A 21,795-nucleotide genomic window follows, 5' to 3' on the forward strand; every position below is an offset into this window, starting at 1 on the left:
CTGCATGAATTTCAGAGCTGTCCTCAGCTTCACCCTGTGCGGTCAGAGAGGAAAGCTGCTGAGAGCTGGGGAGCCAGAAACAGACAGCTCTCCTTCTCTGCAGACCTTCCCCTTCGAATCAAAGAAGTTACTGAAACGCTCCGAAGTGCTCTGTGCACGTCTGACCCCAGCTCCCCAGCACCCAGCCAGGCACGCATCGCAGAGCAGGGTATTTCGGCGGCACTGGCTGGACATAATGCTGTCAGTGGAAACGGGCCAGGAAACAGAGAAGCAACTACCCTATAAGGTTACTGTGCTGCTCCCCTCCAGCCTGAGGATTCGGAGGTCCGACGGTGCTCATTACTCACCCCTGACACTGCACCAGTGACGTCCTGCAGCAAGAACCTCGCGGCTCTGGACGAATTCCCTGGGGGCTGCAGGCTGTACTACATACACACCGTTCTTTTATAGGGCAGATATTTGTATGGAACCGTGGAAGCATTTGAAAGGCTTATAGCAAACACCCATGTCTGTTCCCTCATCCACAAATGAATTCCTCGGGCAACCGATAGCCACAGCTCTGCGACTTTCTGACTGCTGTAACTCTTAAAACCACTGCTGAAAGTTAGAAAACTTAACAGCTTCAGTAATTTATATTCCACTTACTGTACTCTTGGTACCCGAGCTTTTCTCCCCTTACTAATGAGTTATCCCACTGAGATGAACGAGTATTGCTGGCAGGACCAGAGAACCTGCTTCATTATTTGTACAGAGCTATGCAGGTAAATCTCATTAAAGTTGTTATTATGCCACGTTAAAGATGTGGAAAACTAATATTTACCTATTTCACAGTGGTGTTCTGAGGCTTAATTAGTCTGTGAATTGTTTCAAGACACATGGATAAAAACTCCACAGGAGTGCAACTGCTTCTGATTGACTGAGAAATTGCAGGGGGGAGGGAAATTGAGGTTGTGCGGTGTCACCGCGTTCTGCACAAGTAGGATATTGCATCAGAAGGGGGCTATGGAAGCTTAAGCGAGTGCAAGCAAATAGAAAAAAAGGTATTTAGAAAACACTATCTTTGGTGTGGAAGCAAGCCACAAGGATGGGTTTGTAACATCCAAGTTCAAAGCTCTCTACATGGGTCTTTGATGGAGCCCAGTGCCCTGCAGACACCTCCCCATCAGCTTGGGGTTTACTCTCTGATACGTGTTTTTGCTGAAAACTTTGAACATCCAAGTGAAATTTCTTGGATAAAATTCAGATAACTTGTAATTTGTCATCTCTATATATCTACACCCGTATATGTACACATTACGCTCATCACCTATCCCCTACAATACTACTTCTGGAGTTCCAAGTTTCTAGAGTGCTTTGAATTCTTAATAACCAAACCCCAAAACTGTGTAATTGCACTGCTCTCCTGAGATGAAGCCTGTTTGACTGTAATTTTCCCAGAACTGTACTGTATATAAATGTTAATACGTATTAGCATGTGTACATCATCTATTATGTGAAGTTCCAGAGGACAATATATATATTTTTCCTATTCTAAAGCTCTAACTTAACCTACAGTTCCACCAGGAATCAGACAACTCAGTATCATCAACATGTCCAAAAAGAAAGCCATGGGAGCATATCAGGCTGCATCCCAACAAAGAAATGCTCAATTATTTATGATCAGAAGAAAAAGGAAAACAAACACATACATTTTTTATATGGCTTTGGATACTATTTGTCCCTGACACACAAGGCAGACACCTCTGCCTGCAGGCAAAACACAAATAAAGTCTGCAGCAGGAAGCTTCATCACCATCCCTCTCAACGATCCTTCAATGTAATTCATGCAAGTGTCATGCTTATTTTACAATAAAGCAAAACAAAAAGTATACTGAGAGAAATGCAGCTTCCAGCAACATTTAAATGATGAGATAGGAAGTAGATCTTAAACCCAGCACTGATTCTGTGAAGGGTACGCATGCAGCAAGCAGAGGGGCTTGCAGCGTGCGCTTTTTCTCCCTTCGCATTCCTGCTCCAGTCTGGTGCAAGTGGAGCATCGCTGTTAAAGACCAGCTCCAGCGTGAAACATCTTACACGGACAGTTTCTGTTTCGGTTTACAATCGCACAGTTTCCGATATTTACTTGCGGTTTGGATTTTGCGTTGCTTTTAACCGATCACATGAACTGTCCAAGGAAAGCATGTGCTCAACAGGCTCGTAAAAGAATCCCGCGGACCATCCACAATCCAGGTTTTAGTCTGAACTTGAATTGAAAATAAGAAGTAACAGCAGAAAGAAGAAGATCGGTCTGAACAGCATTTTAAATATCCCTTTTTTGTTCGCCAGCTACTTCCTGATTTTGATGGAGCCCACTTCTGCGCGGTGGCCGTCCTCTCCAGGTCCGAAACGGAACCCCAGAAGAAAACCACTTGAATAAACACTCTGCCTTCTCGCTCTTGCAGAAACCCCTGCCAAGCACACAACTGCTTTCCCTATTACATGGCTGCCCGTTATTTAATATCAATAAACCAGACCAGAGTAAAATAATCACCACGATACAGGTCTGGCGTGCACCACTGAGCACAAGTCTGAGGCCAGGACACTCTCAGCCAGCCAAGGCTCTCCCGCAGCCCGTGCATGCCCCTCGATGCTCTGGAAATGCTCCCGGTTTCCCCAGGAGGCTCCACCAGCCCAGGGTCTGGGGGCAGTGGTGGTGTCCCCGGTCCCTCCAGCAGCCAAAAGCCGAAGTGACTTGCTCTCCCCTCTGCACAGTTTTATTGCTTTCGTTGTTATTTCCTCGGAGGACTATTTAATTAGTTCAAAATGCCAACGGCACATAGATCTTATGCTTAAATTAAACAATAGCCTAAATAATGCTCCAGGGAGGTACTTTTCCCAGCCCGTTATTTTTAGGCATGGCGGGGAGCGCAGTGCGCCGTGCTGCCACGCTGCGCCGCAGAAAGAGGAAGAGCAAGAATGTTTTTCTCAACAGATTTTAACTCAAGATCCATCTAATCATTAGCATCAAAACTCTGAAATAATGAAATATGATGGGTCTCTAACTAGAGAAACAAGCAACAGAAAGCATGATTCATTGCACTAAAAAAAATCTTTAGCTGTTCTCACCCTTTTTTTTTTTTTTTTTCAACAGAAAGTTGTCACTGACAAAGCCAGAGGAAACACGAGCCAGAACGGTCAGGAGCGCATTTCCCTCTAACCGCAGAGGGCAGGCAGAAAAGTCCCTCCCCGCACTTGCAGGTTGTCTGTGCAGAAGTGACTCTAAAATAGACCAAATGCTCATCTGCTCTGAAAACTCAGCTAAAAAGCCACCAACACACACGCTGGCTGTACTTGGCTGCAGCAGCACAAAGGGAGCAGATAAGATGCCGAGGGCCCTGCCAGGAGCGGGATGTGCAGGAAGCGGCACCGACACAGACATGGAGTGCTCGCCCGGGGCTGGGAAGACCTCCAGCTCAGAGCCTGCCAATTTACGGGGACAGAAGAGAAAGTTAAGATCATTTCTCGCTCTACAACAGCGGATGGCACAGAGGAAAAAAAATTAAAACTCATTTTGTCAACCATAGGGTTCTGTCAATCAGTTCTTTCTGCAAGTGTTTTATTTCAAGACGATAAAACAGAAATTAGAAGGAGCTTCACAGGGGGAAAACAGCAAGTTATTTACTAAACAAGGTGAAAAGCTTGTACTTGCACATACTGCAGCATGACCAGCTGCTGGCACAGCTAAAATATGTTCTGCTCTCATCCTTCCCCAAACCCAAACCCCACTCTCTGTGTAATGGAGGAGAAGCTGGGAACGGTGCAGGTGAAGGTGCCACGTCCCACCAGCCTGCAAAGGGTCACAAGAGAAGCTCTGGCCGAGCCCAGGGCAGGACCCGAAGCTGCAGGATGCCGCGTGCCCCCCTGCCAGCCCTGCCCATCGCCTGCCGGGTCGGTGCAATGTGTCCACACCAGTCACCAAACTATAACTGGCCAGAGGTTTGCTCCAAGGGATTCCACTTTAATGACCGCAATGATCCTAAAGTGGTAGGCTGACCTAATTCCCTACGTTTGACACTTGGCAGTTACACGTGCAGCAGCTCCACCCCCCACAGCTCATCCCCAAACTGCCCCAAAAGCAGCGTTTTACATCCCCCCCCCCCCCCAGCAGCGTAACCCACGGAGAATTTCACATACACTTTAACACGGCCGAGCCGCCGAGTAGCTTCCACATGTAAATTACAGATACTGGGATAGCAGAAAATGGCTTTTTTTTTTTTTTTTTTCTGAAGCAAACACATAATCTGGTGTTGTAGCAAACAGGATGTGGTAAGAAGAGAGGCAGCTCGAGGTGGTTACGCGCCCCGCTCCGAGCTGCGCTGTACTTCCCCATGCAGCCTCTGCTGGGGAGGAAGCAGCCGGTGCTGGGCCATTAAGCGCTGCCAGAGCCTTTTGCTGGGTGGCTCTGTTATCTCCGGGGCCTCTGACTCATTCGGCGATTCTTAGAGAGTTCAAGATCATTCTGGAGAATCGCTCCTGCACGGCCCAGCCACCTCCCGGGGATGGGAGCGACCCCGTGGCCCTCGTGCAGAGAAAGGGGCACACGGAGGAGAGTTGGATGTGCAAATACCCTAAAGGCAGCCCCAATCCCGCAGGGGGGCTGCCACCAATTTCCCTGCCCTCCCTTTGGTGCTGGAGGGCACAGCCCAGGTTTCGGTGCCAAAGCCCCTGGGATTCCCTGGGGGGGGGTGGCAGGGAACAAGGGCACAGCTTGTACAGCAGAAGCGCGGATCCCACCAGGATTTGGGGGCTCACGAAGGATAAACGCCTGCAGCGGTAAGCCCGGCACAAGCAGGCTTGTTAGCAGCAAAGCATCCAGCAGGAACGACTCCCTGCTCGGTATCAGGCAGACTCGCACCAGACAGCTGATCAAAGCCCTGTGCTGGTTTTTTTTTTTTTTTTTTTTTTTTACATCCGAAAGGCCACTGAAAAACCAGAACAAACAAGGAACTGGAGCCGTCAGAACGAACTGTGGTCTGGAAAAAAAACACAGCAGTCCTCACCCACGTCGCACTCGCCAAAGAAAAAACGAGGTAGCTTGATGAAGTTTTGTATTTAGTTTATGATAAATGCTGCAGTGGGGCCAGCAGGACGGCTGCGGCTCGAGGGGAGATCTCAGCCCCCACCTGCCCCTATGGGTCCGGCAGGAGCCGAGCCCCCTGCACGTCCCCACCACGAAGAGACAGCAGCAAGAGGGAAAAGGTGATTAGACTTTTAATTACCACACCGTATTGATTCTCGCAGCATTTTGCATAATGCCTGCCTAAAATTGAAGGTACTTTACCACAAGCAATTATGCTAATGTCTGGAAACAGAACCAATTTAATGGCAAAGAACAAGCTAGAAAACGCAATAAAATTTAAATGAACAACCACAGCAAGGAAATACAATATTTTCAAGTGCAAAGCAAAGTCTTCTGTTAAAAACAGTCAAATGTTATCTTTTTTCTTCCCTCCTAAATCCTTCCTCAGAAGAAGCCAGCTTCAGAAGGGACCCGGGCTGCAGCCCAGCGAGCACAGCAAACCTCCCCGTGTCCGGGCAATGGAGCGTGAGGACAAGGAGAGAGGGGAAAAGCTCTCTGCACATCTGGTGCCCCAGGATCTGGGAAAAAACAAACCCAGTAATGAAACCCTCGGCTCTACAATTCTAGGCTTGATAGCTACCAAAGTAGGGAAAATAAGCAGATAAAATCTTTCATTTCTTCCAGAGTCTCTGTAATTGCTGTAACTTATCAGAGTAACTGCCAGTCTTCACTGTTCTTTGGAACCAACTATTAATGAAAAGTATTCAATTACATAAATACAAATGTGTGTTACATATAAGCTGTTCCATCCAACTTCACTTTTTATTTTCAAAAAGACTTCTTCATTTCATTGCCACCGCACAGAAACAAACAGCTCAAGTCAACCTTTATGTGGTTGCTTAAAATTCCACTTATTTTGCAACTGCTGTGCTACAGCAATACATCAGTGATTCAGCACAGACCGCTAAACTGAAGTGCGTGCTGAAAGATGTCAGCGCAAGCAAACAAGATATCTACATATGTACAATACAGAACCTGTGGCCAGAACAAGAAGTCAGTTTTTAGGCACAAAGACACAGACTACCCTTCAATTACTGTAATATGCTGGAAAGCTTCATGAGATTTTTATGTACGCGTACTTCAGACCCAAGCTTCCACACCCATCTATGTAAAAAGCTGTGAAACTATCAATGACAAGCTACGAAACCATAAAAGAAGAGCATTGACTTTACTTTGGCAATACTCTAATCTCGTTCCACAACACTCTCATACCTACCCAGCCACACATCTCCAGCTGGCCGAGTCCTCGACATTTCTGCTTCTGCCAGAAATAGAGACTGGCCCAAAGGGCACCGGCTGCCCTAGGAGCAGCGACACCCTGCTCTTGGGCGTTTGCTTCCACTGCTCGTTACGGTCTCGGTGTCCTTCAGACCGAAGTAGATCCACTGACCTCCTCGAGTCTTTCCAGCCTGTTTTATGATTTTGTCCCCATTTCTCAAGACAAGAGCTGGTGTACTGTCCTAGCAGAAGTATGGCAACCCACTCCTAAAATCCACTGGACAAAGATTTCACAAGCCCCTCACAAAATCCCTTCCACTGCTTTACTGCCCATCCCATTATTCAAATACTAAATATTAAGAAAATTATATATATTTTTTTTAATTACAGGCAAAACCTCTGGAAAACAGTCTAACCCCACCATTTCTGCAACAACTTTTCTGGTGTTTATGACTGTTCGGCCTCACTTCTCTCTTTCATAGCCTACATAATGCCCTATTTCAGTACTTCCTTGTGGGTCGCGCCTCGCAGATGCTAAGTAAGGTCTGCTCGCTGCCGCTGCTCTGTGCTGGACTCTTTCCAGCAGGTCCATGTACGTTCTGTAGCCTGGTGCCAGGACTGGCCACAGCCTTCTGCCAAGGAGGATTACTTTACATGCCTCATGGGCTGCAATCCTGGTTTTATATTTAGTTGTGTGATCGAGCTGAGACGTCACAGCTTACTGTAACAGCCCGGCCTGGTAGAAATGCCAGCCCCATCAGTGGTTTTCCACCCTGCGTTCGTGTCTTTGCTCCTGCACAGGTGGAGAGCAGTACCTCTAGTTCGTGGAGATCTTTTGTAGCCCTGTCCTGGTCCTCAGTGTGGTCTCAGTCCTTCTCAGCGTGCAAACTGAACACGGAGGCTCCTCACCCCGGCACTGCCCTGTTAACTACGGCACTGTGCAGAAGCTGATCCCTGGCGCTGGGCACTGCTGTGTGAACTCACTGGATCCAGCCCCCCGTCCTCACCCCAAACCACTGGAACTGTTCCTCGGGCCAGCTCTCCCAGCAGCTGTGCCCCACACGCAGCAGTTTCACCCAGGCTCCCCTTCCCTGCTGCCAGCAAGAGCACACGTCAGCCAGGCAGGACAACACGCGGGGTATTTCTGCACAGCCGCTCCCTGACCAGCAAGGCTTATTACCCTGTAAAAAAAAGTCAAACTGATGTGACACATTATATTGTTGACAAGCCCATACCAAGTAATATAATTTTCTCCTACATGTTTCCAAGTAATTCGATTATTTTTCCAGTAGTTTTCCAGAACATGAAGTTAAGTTGACAAATTGCCTTGCTTCACCTTCTACCCTTTCGCAACATTTCATTCTCCTGAAGGCCTCTGCTTTACCCAGTCCTGTCCATATTCCTGTGTTCTTCGGATCACCTACCATACAAATTTTCTGCAGCCTTTACAGAGAAGTGGCAGACAAGTCAACCTTAAAATTTTACAGGAGGAGCACTTGAAACACGACTTACCAATTTTCTGGTGAAAGATCTTGTCAAAGGTTAATTCACCCCTTTCCTCGAGGTACTTCTGCATAACACTGCGGATGCTGAAAGGAAAAAAATAAAATAAAGTTGCTTGAAACTGCTTCTTTCAAACGCAACAGTTAACATTCTCTGGGAAAAGGGATCACTGCAAGGAAATGCCCACGTAGGAGACCCACACCAAAAGCCGTGCCGCTGCCTGGACTGAGTTCACCGCTGCCAACGATTTTATGACAATTCAACCTTTGCCTACAAATACCTTTCCAAACATCACTTTGCTAGCCTGAAATTAGAAATGGATTCTCAATACTATGATTTTCTTAATTTTTTTTAAAGGTTCTTGAAGTTTGAGGTACGCACACAGAAAAGCACTTTGCGCCCGCTGTAAATATTCGCACCAGCACTTATTGATTGCCAAAGGGACACAGCCTACATCACGCAGCGTGGTGTTCCTGGAATCCCAATTCAGCAATCTATATTACTTCAGAAGGTTTGAAAACACCACAAGTGACCGCAAACTGGACGAAAACAGCCATCAGAGGCTGCACGTAGTTCCTGTGCCACGTGCCACCACACCAGTGGGAGCACAGCGCTGAGGAGCGTTCCCTGTCCTTCCCTGGGTTTGCTTTTATCCCGGTGAGGAACCTGTGGCCAAATGGGATGGGAGCACGGGACTGCCCCGGGGCTGGAGCACCAAAGCTGGCTGATTTGCCTCAAAAAGCGCGAGGTGAGCCCGGGGATGTGGCATGCAGAAGGCAGGGGCTCGCTGCACGGCCCGGGGACCTGCTGGGCACCGCTTCCCCTTGGTTCTCGCACCAAGTTTTGGCTTGCACCACGTAAAATGAATGTTCAAGTCAATCGAATCCGCATCAGGCCGTTAACGCTGCTATTGCCATCTATCATTTAGAAAATTAGCCAACAGGCTCCATTAGGGCCCCAGCTTGGCTGCAGTGCACTTAACATCTACTTTGCCTAATTTATAATGTCACCATCACTCATTTAAACCACATTAAAGATGATTTTCTTTATTTGTCAAGAAACGTCAATATTCATTTTAATATAATGGCCATAAAAATTTCATACGGGCAACGATACAGGTACATAAATCCTAAAATCAATGCAGCACAGCAGCACTGTGTCTTGATAAAACAACTGCAGTGTGACAGCACTCAGCCAAAAGTACCCAACATTTCTGTTCCCCATTTTAAATTTGATATTTTCATTTATACTTGGTATTTGTATAAAACTAACCACCAATAGCCTGCACAACGTGCTCGTGCCCTAAATAACGTTATCAAAATCACTCCCATTTCTACAAAAGTCAGGCTGAGCACCCACTCCTTGTGAAATGCAGATCCTGAAACTGACCGAGGGCCAGCAAAAGCCTCCAGTAAAAGGCAATGAACTCCGAGACCCTAGACCCCAGCCTAGGAAATTATTCTAATAGTTCTCGTGCATACCTCGAAGCCCCACATGAAACACAGGCCCATGAGCACCCCGACCCCAGAGGCTGACCTCCACACCACGCTAACCAAGGACTGGGAGGGTTAAGCCCCTTTCATCGGCTCTGAGATTATAAATTACCCAGCGAGGGACTCCCTACCTTTCTTATTTGTTCAGAAAAAAACCTAGGACTGCTTTCTGAGTATTTTTACAACGTATAGAAAATACCGACTTCAAGTGAACCCCATTCCATGCTCAGAAAAAACAAGGTAGTGAAAGAAAACGTATAATTGGCAGAACTACGGCGTTTGCCTGTTCCATAGGTCAATTTTTGGAACACAGGTCCCAGCTGAGGATATTTATATGGACAACCATAAACCTGCCATCCCAGCCCGCCCGGCCCCAGCTGCAGCCCCAGGCGCCTCTCTCAGCACAGTGCCCCTGTTCCCAGCTGATCGCCAGACCGTCCCTAACAGATTGAGCCCTTCCCATAACAAGGGCATCGGGGAGGCTTTCCTCCAGCACAACAAGCGCACGGTGAGAGATCACACCAGCATAGCTGAGTCTAGACAGCGTGAGTGAAGTGTCCGGGAAAACAGCGCGGAACGAGCAAAGCGCTCCAGCACCTCTCCTTCTCTCCTTTGCCGTGCCGTGCTTCTGCTCTGATGGGTGTCACGGCAAAGGAACACGACGTTTCCTCAACTAAAAAATCGGAACAGATCTGTAAAGCGCTCGCAGGCTGCAGGAGCCCGCGCCGCATTTCAGCTTCTAAACACCAGACGCTCACCCCCTCAGAAGCATTCCTCCCTCTCCATATGCATAAATATGAATAAATTACATGGAATTGATTACGATGATCCAAAACAATGACCTTCTAATTCTCTCGCAGAAATTCAAAGTAAAAATTTTAACGAGGTCAAGAGAAATGAAGCAGAGCCCGTACATCCTTCGGAGGGATGGAAAGTTTTAAAATAGAGCCGAGCCCACTCCACAGACAGGAAGGAAGGTGAAGGTTCCTTCTCTGCATTGCGTATTGACCCCTTAGTTGCCCTACGGGTAAACAAGCTGGGATTGAAAGCCGCATTTTGCAGAAAAGCAGCCATTTCTAAAAGGCTTTCCAGATCCAAATGTGCTTTCAGCGCAAGCAGAGCACTCATGCCACAAGTCGACCTTCTTCAGCTCATCCCAATACTCAAACTAAGCAGAAACAAAAGCTGGCTAAAAATGAAATCCAGGGAGACTCCAAAAAACAAAAGCATATCCGACTCTACTGGAGAAAACCCTTTGGTCCATATATACATATATAATTCATTTATTTTCATAGAGGAAGAAAACAACACAACAAAAAAAAAATCAGGACTGCTCAGTTTGCTGTCCACATGCCACAAGAAAGCTGGAATAACAGGACAAGTACGGGGGGAAATTGAAAGATGGGCTTGAAGCGCAGTGAGAAATGCCACCCTGGACACCTCAGCCCCAGCACCAGGACCCGGCACCGCAGCTTCTGTGCCAAACTGTGCGCCTGGGGCACAACCTGCCCTGCCCCACGGCACGCAGCCCGAGGAGCCACACCAGGGCCTAGCATGAGATAGCACGGGGTGGGGAGGACATCTGGGGAGGGTTTTTTTTAATTATTATAAATCCATTTTTCATCTTGATTGCTGGCAATGCAAATGGTCCCATGTGTGCCGGTGGGCGTTCCGCAGCAGGACCGCGTGCTCGCGGCAGAAAGCTGCGCTCACAGAGGGGCACGCAGACAGCCCGCTTGGTTCTGCACAGCGCCCCAGGGAGCAGTGGCTGCCCAGAGGCAGGCGGTACGATGGCCATCTGCAGCTGACCAAGCTGCAAGCTCGGTGAGCAGAACAGGTCAGCCTAACCCAGCTGCTCCCTGGCCTCCCGGGCAAGGCACGAGCTGAGGAACCCGGTGCGAGGAGCCCCAGGAGGCACCCAGGAGCCCTGGCACCATGGCCAGCATCCCGGCTTGATCAAAGACATCCACCAAAAGGCAATCTCTGCCGTTCAAATATCTTCTATAATTAAAGAGCTCTCGCTGCCTATAGGCTGGCGGGGTGGCGAGCTGAACGGGTGCGCACAAAGCGCGGCGCCAGGGCAGCGGCACGGCACAGAACGCCCGCTGGGAAACACACCTGGAAAACTCAACAGAACAAAAAAAAAAAAAAAAAGAATGATGTGCTTTTTAACACAGAAAAGCCAGCATCTGCCCAGCCCCAAGGGCAATGAGCAGAGCCCCGCAGCAGGGCCAGCCAGCCGGGGGCACGACCGCCACGGGTGTGGGCGTAGGCAGAAACTGGAAGCTCCAGAGCAGAGTAAAATAAACAGCATTCACTTTGATATTTCCTAAAAGTTCTGCTATTAATTTCAAAGCTGCATGGAGTCTGTCCCCGCAGGTTTGTCGCACTAAATTATGCAGGAGTTCTTCTGAAAGCATCTCGCGCCTCGGAAATGGAAAGGGTGAAGAAGGATGCGGTGGTATGTACACACAGGCACACTCCTTCTGTTGGAACTAGATCAAGAAGCTACTTACTGTTGACCTTCTTACTACTGTGTCTTGCAGGAGCTTTTAATTATTTATCATAAAAGCACATTATTTTTTCTTGCAAATCAATAAGAGTTCAGATCGGTGGGATGTTATCCAGTGCAGAGATGCCCACACCAGAGCTTGAAAAATAATAAAAAAAATTCCGCCTTACTGCAAGCATTAAAGAATCAAACCGACATTAAGAATGCAGTTATACTCCCTAATACATTCACTTATAAGGTGAAACAGAAAAAGGAGAACAAGAAACCAAAACAAGATGAAATGGCAGCTCTACAGGGACTGCCCTGTGGAGAGCACAGCTCAGTGCTGAACTCTGCCAACATTTCCTGTATCATCTCGGGCAAGTCGTAAACATCATCTGCCTCACTTCCCCAGCCCGTCAAACGAAGCAGTGTTTCCTTTGCTCCTCTCTTTGCCAGTGCAGAGCGTGCACTCCTCAGGGCAGGTATCATCCCTCGGACAGGTACCCCGGCACACCGAGCTCCTGGCACACCAAGCAGTGCCCAAACACTACTAAATGCTGCAGGAAAAGCGCTCGGTACTCAGCAGCTGAGCTCCCACTGCCATCACCAACCTGCTGCACGCTCCCTTAGCACCCTCCTGCTCCCCTTCCAGCTCCTCACGATGCCCCCGAGCCCACCCTAGAGCCAGGCTTGCTCAGACCTCACTGCAGGTGAGAAGAAAGTCTGGAAGCCCCAATTGTAACAAATCATTAGAGGACCACGAAGACGTTTTTGGACAACAATGAAATAACACGGAAAATATACGTTCCTTTCATTCCTCCCCTTCCTAGCATCCACTGCTACAATAACCCTGGCAGCAACGCAACATCCAATTGACTTAATTATTCTAACAGAGAAATCAAAGTGATCATTGGTACTAAATTAATTAGCGCACATGCTCGTCCCATTCTTCATCTCCTCCGCTGACGAGCAGAGCAGCAAGGAGCGAAAGGAAAGCCTCTCCCCATGCACCCACCGCCCCAGACGTGGCACGGGGCTAGTGCTGGGCTCTGCCTGTTGCTGCCCCCCTGGCAGCCGCTCCCCCCCCATTTCCCATCCCTGCGAGGTCCACGCTAAGCAGCTCCTGAATCACTGCGCACCACGGCTCTTACAATTGTCAGGGGTGATTAACAACACTTCCTACCCAAGGAGCCTGTTTGCAGGGGAAGGGATTAGAGCACAGAACATTCTGCCACCACCCCTCCCCAGTGCGTGCATCTCATCCAAGAGCCGAGGCAGCCTCACTTATGCAAATGGTATTAATGGAGAAAGTTTACAACCAGGGAGCCAAGAGCGAGAGCTGCGTAGCTCTGATTTCAAATTACACACTCGTGTTCCTTGAGGATCATCTGCATTATCACTGCTGAAATCTGAAACTAATATAAAAGCTTCTAAGCACATGCATTTTTCAGGAATAATTACACTGAATTGTAATGTCAAGGACTTGCCCTTCCACCAGAACGCTGCTACTGAGAGACTGCGAGAGAAAGAGACTGGAATGGAATCACATCCCGCTCCGACAGCAATTAAGCCATTTGTCAATCACAATGTTTGGCTTTTTTCAAAAACAAATACAAAAATATTCATGTGCCAATTTTTTAAAAAAAAACTTTTCCATGCCTATAAAATGTTTTAAATTTTCTTTAGAAGTAGCATTCAAGCATAAAGATTGACTGACCTACCTGAACTACAGCTCTCGCTGGCTGAAACACGCTGCACCTGACGGATTTATTTATTTATCAGCTCAGGACGTGATTTTAGTGACTTAAATGTTTATCTGTGCACCCAAAATTCACCCTGAAGCTGCCAAAATTGACCCAAAGATGCCAACCCGAAGGCCTTGAACTATGATCATGCCAGAGTCAGCACGGACAACGTGAAGCAATGACAGAAGGGCACGAGGTCAGTATGGACAACTGGTTTTTCTGTAATAAGTGCATTTAAAAAATTCAGCACTGTGAGACTCATCAAAGGTGAAGAGGTCAAGGTATTTCTGGTGCGAGAACCAGATCTTTCAAGAACTTTTTAAAACCAGGTAAAACTAAAAGAAATGCTCCTGCATTTCTTCTCCCCCAGAGGAAACAATCCCCTTTAAACCAGCAGGCACCGCTCCACAGCCCTGCATCCCAAGCAGCACAGCAAAACAGAACAAAAAGGTGTTAAATTGTCTTCACTGAGTTCTTGCACTTCGTCATGTGTCTGAAGCTCACAGTTATTCTTAGGCTGCAAAAGTAAGGGAGATGCAAGGGAAGGAGCCACGTTAAAAGTGATCATTGGAACTAAGAAAGGAGACTGGAAAAAGCTGGGGTGACAGCACGGGGACGGAGAGGTGCAGGAGCAGCTCGGTAAGAACACAACCAGAGTCTGAAGGAGAAGACGTGGGGAAGCCAAGCTGGGATTTAAGAAAACAGCAGGCATAAGAAGGCTCAGAAAGGAAAGTCACCTCCCCAGCATGAACTCGGACAGCCTGATAATCCACCGAGGGCTGGGAACCAAAACCAGCAAAGCCAGAGCGCTGAGCAGGGGGGCACAGCAGCAGGAACAGCAGGAGAGAGCCGCAGGCTGAGGTAGCAGCTCCTGGAGGGGAACCAGCAGCACTCACCCCGCACAGCACCACTGAGCCCCGTGGCCAGGCACCCGGCCCCTTCCCATCCTTTCCAACAGGACACAACACACTGGGAGGGCAAATTCCTGCACGCAGGAACAGACACGGGGCTCTGCATGGAAGCAGCTTCCCCTAACGCTCTCAGAATTTATTTATTTCTGCAAGGTGTGTTTGTATGGGTGGTTATTTGGTTCGGAACAATTTCCTCAGAGAAACACGTGGGCATGGGGTGAAGCTCTTCACGTGGAAAGCAGCTGTGTTTTGGAAGGCTGGAGGCTGCTGCTGTTACGTCAATTTAATTCAGCTAAATTATGTGATTCGGTTAATGCACCTGACAGGTTCTGATAGGCTTTTTTCTAATTTTATTAATCACCCAGAAAACATTATTATTGATAAGAAGCTTAATCCAGCCCATTCCACATGACTTCACCAGAACAGAAGCTACGTTAGGGCCGCACACGTTCACGTCCTGATGCCAACGTCCCAGCATTTCGCTGAAAGCACCCCAGGGAAAGGGCCCAGCACAGCACCTACGGGGCAGCAGGACCCACAGCCAGCCCTCCGCTCATCCCTTGGGTTTCAGGGAGCAGGAGGCTCTGATCTCCTCCCACCTTGCCCTCGTTTACCTTGTTTCTTAATTAAAGCACCGATACCCGAGGGAGGGTCTTTAATTGCAGCAGCCCTGCAGGGGACGCAGCCAGAACAGCTCCGGGCAGGTCCCTGCGCTGAGCCCACCGGGGCCCCCCTGTCTGCCTGAGCCTTGTGAAACCAGCCTGCAGCTCCTGTACCTGCTGCATGGGCTCTGTGCGAGCACAGGTCCAAAAATGCCGTCTTTTCACTGCCTTCCCCACCGAGCTTCTTCTGACAACAAAGTTCGGAGGTCGAATTTCTGAGCAAAACAGTTTTTAGCTGCCCTCACCCTGCGCAGGACTGCGTATTCCACAACAAACACACATTCAGCCTTTCTCATAACGCCACCTCAGCACAGCCCCAGATTTCCCCCTCCTCAAACAGTCACCTATGAATATTCAAGCACGCCTTTTCGCCCAAGCAGAACACAGATTCCAGGACAGAAGATAAGCTCCAGCCTATTTCATCATTTCTGGCTATGTAAACTAGCCTTTCAAATACATCCATTACCGTGAATTGCACTAGAATAAATGCAAAATGGCTCTCTCCATCGTAACCAGCAATAGTAAGTCAATGCTTTAAGAAAATAAGGAGATAAAGAACAGCGGGATAATCCAGGATACAACACAAGCCTAAGGGGCAAGCGCCGTGCACGCACTGCTCTCTGAAATCCTGCTGGACCGCGCGGGCACCTGGGGGCTGGGGCAGGACAGGCACGCACGAGTACCTCAAAAGCAACAGGTATTTTTAGCACCTAAAAGCCGAGCAGATGCTCTGCTGTCCTACTGAGATCAGACACTCGCCATCCCAGAAATATCGTGCTCCGACCGAGCATGGGATGCTCCGACCTTGGCACGTACAAACCCACAGCACTCCTCCCGGGTCCACGCTCACGCTGGGACCACCTCCGACACCCATCCTCACTCCCCAAACGCTCCCCTGCCACACACCTCGTATTCAGGTATCAGCTCTGAGCCATCTTTACTTCCTTTGTGCCTTGCTCAAACGTTCAGTTCAAATGGTGGGGTACAGCACAGCTGCTAAACATTAAACTGCTTTACAGCTGGAATATAAAACCATTTAGTTCAAATCCCTGTTCCTCTACAGTTTCACAAATTACACCTCAATGAGGCTACTTTGAGCAGTTTACGTGTCCTGCATGCCCTTTTAGTTTCTTATTTCAGCTTCAAATTTTTCAATTACATGTTTAGGAAGTATTGGAAACGGTGTAACGATACCAAGCAACAACCTTGCTGAACAATAAAATGAATAAATAAATAAATAATGCAGGCAACAAGCAAGAGCCTGAGCTGTTTTGAAATTTTAGAGAACCAAGCTTCAGAAGCGCTGGTGAAATGAATCACAGCCATCGCCGCTACGAGCAGATGGAGCGAGCCTCGGCGCAGCACCACCGCCTCGCGCAGCCCCAGTCACCGTGGCACAAAGTCATCCCAAATCCACCACCAGGTTCAGCAGCAGCGTTTCTGTGCACAGACCAAACGCAGGAGCCTTTGCAAAGCCTGGGCCCTGTGAGAACAGGAAAGCAGCACTTCTGGAGGCTGCGCTCACACGGCCAGGGGGACACCCGGCACTTCCTGGCAGCGCCGCGGCTCTGCACAACCCGCGTGCCAGGCAGGGTTTGTCTGGCATCAGCAGCACCCAGGGCAGGCTGTCAGCCCCCCGCGTGGCACGGCACAACGAGGAGGTAACACGCCTGCCATCCTCCTGGCTGAGAGAACGCAAACGGATGGAGAAAGGCAGACGGAAACAACACCGGTGCGACACCAACACGCCAGATTAATCACAGTTGGGTTTCATCAACTTCACAGCACATGAGTGTTTTCGTGAGGGATGCAGGGGAGAAGTTTGGCAGGCCTGACACAAATGGGCAGCGTGGACCACAGCAGGAGCAAGGGGAGGGGGCAGCACCCGGCCGCTGCAGCCCTCGGACCCCCTGGTGGGGAGCTGGAGACGCCGGGTGATCCAGGCGCTACCTGCAGAGCCCCAGCACCCAACGCACGCAGCTGGTGCTTGAAGCGCCACAAAGCAGCACCTAAAAAGATGCAAACAAAGGGATGAGACGAGCGTAGTAGCAACAAATGCGAAAATTACATGAACAATTGTCAGGAAAATTTTCCCAGAGACAGCACTCCAAATGAATAAGCATAACAAGAAGGCGTCAGACACAGCCGGGGAAAATAACGTCAAAGTAACCGAGACTGACAGCGGGGAGACAGAGAGGAGCTCCAGCCTCTGACTTGGAGATGCTGCAGAAGTTTGAGGAGGCCCAAGAAAACGCTGAAGGACACATCAAGGAAGCAACTGAAATCCAGAGAAAGACGATGGCAACGCCAGGAGAAGAACACTGGGAGAGCAGCAGCAGTACAGGGCCGAGCGACGACAACGCACTCCTAGTGGGAAGGCACCGCTTGGGTTTTGGTAACGCTCAGCACTGCAACAGGAAGAAAGCAAATCACAAACAGCTCAGCGTGGAATTGGAAAAGGAAAAACAACCCCTGAGCATTCAATAAACCTCCACAACAAGGTAGTTGGCATAACACTAGGTAAGAAAGCAAAGAGCACAGGGGTCCCATTCTTTGGTGCGGAAAATACCTCTAGAGATAAACCGAAGATGGGACGGTAATGAGGAAAAATATCACAGCTAGAAGCGTGACTTCAGAGAAGGAAGCATCTGCAACGTGTTTTTTTTTTCTCCTTTTCCCAGAGGGGCAGGATTCAGAGGAAGGTAGGAGACCAAATAAGAGATCCGTGAGAAAAATAAGAATTCACGGGAAGGAGCGGTAATTACCGAAGCAGCAGGTTAGGAGAGGAGAGACGAGATGAGAAACATCTACAACACAGCGAGACAAGTGGGAGAGAAGCCTGGAGAGATGCATGGTCTGTTTTGTTACCATGCCCTTGGTATTTGTACACCGAAAGCACCCGAAGCTCAAGTGACGTTTATAGCGAGGAAGCTTTTAACGTTAACTATCTAATTTCCTGGACTATTTTTCTCTACCTCCCCATATGCAAATCCTTTTTTCAGAACAAAGAAGCCATTGGCAAATAAGAAGAGCTATTAAAGTCTTCTTCCACACCCTTTGACCAAAATAAGGGAAAACGAAAACGTACACTGAAAAGGGAAAGAGTTCAGGAGGCTGCTGAAGAACCTAAAAAATAAGAGCGCAGTTCATGGGCTCCTTTCCTCCCGAACCTAAAATGTTTGACAGCAACTCTGCAGAGAAAGATTAAAGCTTGATATTTGCTTGCGTTTCAGCATCTATGTCCTCTTTCTCATTTTAGGTCCTGTTGCTGCAGGTCACTCTGCCTTTGAGAGTCCTTCTGTCCATCCATGCAAATCCAAAAGGATCTCACAGGAATGTGCAATGAAAAGACACCGCAGCTCCTCCAGCTCCTGGCAGGGCTCTTAAGAAGGAAAGGAGGAAACACAGAAAGGAAGGAAAAGCAGATGACAGAGGATGGAAAAGGGCTTGTTTTGGTGTTTAAAAACAAAACAACAAAAAAAGAAACAGAAAAAAAACACCACCACTAAGCCTCTTCCTAGGCACGCTGGTCTCATTAGCGTTTTTGCCCTCCTTCTTCCCAAGCCACCACGTTTAACAGTTTCGGTGCGCAAACAGCTGAGGATGCCTCGTGTCAACTCACCACCAACCAGCCCCTCGGCCAATAAACTCTTCACCCTCGGAGTTGATTTGCTGCTAAGCCTTGGCCTGCAGCCTCGCAATTTATTCCTCCTGCACTGCAGTTCCTTCCTTCGGAAGGGAAGGACCCCCCAAAAATCACCCCAGGGAACTCCCTTACTTTATCCAGCATCTCGGCGAGACAAAACGGTGCCAGCAGGTGCACCGGGCTCCAGCAAAACAACGGGCTGTAAAACCTGGGCACGGCTGCTGGAGGAGACAACGCCAGGGCACTGCCTGCCAGGAGAAACCACCCCTCGCATTCCTGCGATGTGAGCACTGCCCTGGGGCCCAGACCTTTATCTGCACGCTGGCCGCAGCAGGGCAGGGCCCCCCCGTGTCCCACCACAGCCCCCAGCCCCAGTGCTATGAGCGGCTCTCCCACGGGCAGGGAGAAATGAAAAATCTACTTGGAGGAAGCGTCTGACTTCAAACCCGTGCGAGAGCAGACCTTGTGTGCGTGGTGGTGCTTCGCTGCTGTTACTATATCAACCTGCACTTCAGCAGCTGATTTATATAATTTTAAGAGGATCCGTTTGCCAGCAATACACAACATTTAAGTATACCCAACACACCACGTCTTTTTTAATGAGAGATTGAAGGAAAAAAAAAAAAAGAAAAAAAAAAAAAAAACAAGCAGAAAGCAGCCCGAAGACATCTGACACCAGAATAACGGTCACAATTTCCTACTGTATGAGGAAATCCCTGCTTGCAGTTAGAGGCTGAGAAGTTCAGTCATTTCAAGCAACCTCGAGCCGTTTGTGGTCCCAGGCTTAGGTAAGGCTCTGTTCTCATTTCTGCTGCCGCTTCCTCCCGTTCGGCAGCCGGGGGGCCTGGCGCAGCCCCCGCCCCAGCTCCATGCACAGCTCCGAGCTTCCCCCCAGGCTCCAGGCTCCCGCATCCCTCACGACACACACCAGCCCAGGGGGACTGCGAGCAATCCTTTTCTTCCAATATTTCCCATCATTTGCAAACTGGTTCTCCCACACGCGGCTCCGGGCGCTGCCATATGAACATTTCAGCCCCACAACCCCTCGCCTTTCTCCCACTCCACAAAACTTCCCGGTGCACCCGGCTGCCGCTGCCCTCCCCACGGAGCCCGACACCACCGAGGCACCTCATGGGGTGCGGGGAAACCGCCTGGCCTCTCCCAAACGCAGACCCCATGGAAGGAGAGCAGCAGGGTGCAGGTTCCCCAGGCCTCATGCTGTGCCACGAGGCTGTGCCCGGGCAGCCGGGTACCTGCTGTGACAGGCAGCACCCCCAGCACCACCAGCACCAAGCAAAGCACCGGCACTCGGAGAGCTGCGAGCTGCACCCAGGGTTAACTGCCGAGGTTACGTTACACAGATATCGATTATCTTCATCAATATTTACACACGCCAGGGGAAAAACAGGCACCTCCACCTGCCCAGGAAGCCGCCTCTAACCGGGCTTTGCAAACCCAACTTCCTCAGCCGAGGTTTTGGAGCCTCTCTGCAAGCACCACGGACCCTGCATGCCGCCGGCCGCCCCTGCCCCTCCGCTGCCCCCCCGGCACCGCCGGGAATTCAAACAGCGAGGCAGGAAAAGGAGCGAACAAGTGGGCAGAGGGCTTCAGCAATCCCTCGCCCGCGGCAGGCAGCTAGGCCACCGCCAGGCTTGCGAGCTGCCCACACACCCTGCAGCGAATTTTCTTGGAGGATTTTGCTGTTGTAGCGCGGTGCTTGCTGACCAAATATTGATTTTCAATGCATCCATGGCTGTGCACACACACACACCGAGCCACAACGAGGGGAGAAAGCCTCCCTTCAGCCTCGGGAAGAACCAAGCGAGGCTCAGGTGATTTTATAACGCGTGGAGACCAGGGGCTGCCACGCAGAAGGGAGGCTGGGGCTGGTTTCACCCCCAGACCCCCACACCCCAGGGACACCGGTGGAGCCCCGGGGACGGTGCCGGCCACGAGCCGAGCCCTGTGCCCGCCGCCACCTCTGCTCCGTGAGCTGCTTGCTAAGAGCCGCTGCTGTCAGCCCTGACGGAGCATCAGGAATGATAGCTCTGCAGAGCACAGCGGCCACAGCCGCTCGCTTCGCCTCCCGTTTCCCTCGGCCCAGCCGCCGGACGAGGCGCGGGGAGCGAATAAACCCCAAAATTTGGGCTTTTTTTTGGGGTGGGAAGCAGGATTCCACACACCCTCACATCCACGTACCGAAATACATCCCTAAGCGGCCGGACAGGGAGGCGAACCCACAAATAACCCCCTGCACAGCGGGTCCCTGTGCGGCCCCTGACCCTGACCCCAAGGCGGGGGCTGCGCTGCCGGCCCCGGGCACGGTGCGGCCGGGACCGGCCCCGGGGGGCTCCCCACAGGCTGCGAGCGGCACCGGGAGCCCCGGAGGGACCGGCACCGGGGGAGTGGGGGGGGGGGGGTCCTTGGGGATAAGGGGGGGGGGGGTAAAAATCCGCGACCGGGGCCCCTCCAGCCCCGTGTGCGGGGTGCGTGCGGGCGGTACCTGGGCTCGGGCAGGGTGATCTTCTTGCTGGCCCTGGCCGCCGGGGTGCTCTTGCTCTTCTCCATCGCCATCAGGTAGCTGACATCGGCCAGCACCGCCTCCAGGTCCGCCATGTTCCCGCTCCCGCCGCCGGGCTGCAGATGGAGGCTCCGCCGGGGGCAGCAGCCGCCCCCGGGGGCGGGATGGGGGGGGGGGGGGGAAGGGGACGGGGACGGGGACGGGGACGGGGACGGGTTGGTGGCGGCGGCGGTGGCGGCTCCGCCGAGCGCCTCCCGTGTGCGAGCGGCTGCGTGCGAGCTGCGACCGCTTGGGGGGGGGGGGGGGGGGCGCCGCGGCCCCGCTCCCCGCCCTGCAGCACCCGGGGCTCAGCCGCCGGCCCCGCTCGCCCTCAGCCCGCGGCGGGCGGGCGGAAAACCCCCCCCCAACAACCCCTCCACCCCCCCCCCCCCCACACACCACACACACACCCTCCCCGTCCGCCGGGGCCGGGCCGAGCCGAGC

The 21,795-nt window shown here is 50.7% G+C and overlaps 1 protein-coding gene across 1 annotated transcript in view; it reads right to left on the reverse strand.

Moving 5' to 3' along the window:
* GRK3 (G protein-coupled receptor kinase 3) overlaps nucleotides 1-21,520 on the reverse strand; it is a 65,513-nt gene extending 43,993 nt beyond the window's left edge. Inside the window, exons 1-2 of the mRNA XM_038187525.2 lie at nucleotides 21,295-21,520; nucleotides 7,850-7,926 (exon numbers count right to left, since the gene is read on the reverse strand). Coding sequence (XP_038043453.1) covers nucleotides 7,850-7,926; nucleotides 21,295-21,407 — 190 coding nt within the window. The 5' untranslated portion in view covers nucleotides 21,408-21,520. The remainder of the gene's footprint in view (nucleotides 1-7,849; nucleotides 7,927-21,294) is intronic.
* Between the last annotated feature and the right edge of the window lie 275 nt (nucleotides 21,521-21,795).

The sequence above is a fragment of the Anas platyrhynchos genome, chromosome 16, assembly GCF_047663525.1.
Source record: "Anas platyrhynchos isolate ZD024472 breed Pekin duck chromosome 16, IASCAAS_PekinDuck_T2T, whole genome shotgun sequence".
Taxonomy (NCBI): Eukaryota; Metazoa; Chordata; class Aves; order Anseriformes; family Anatidae; genus Anas; species Anas platyrhynchos.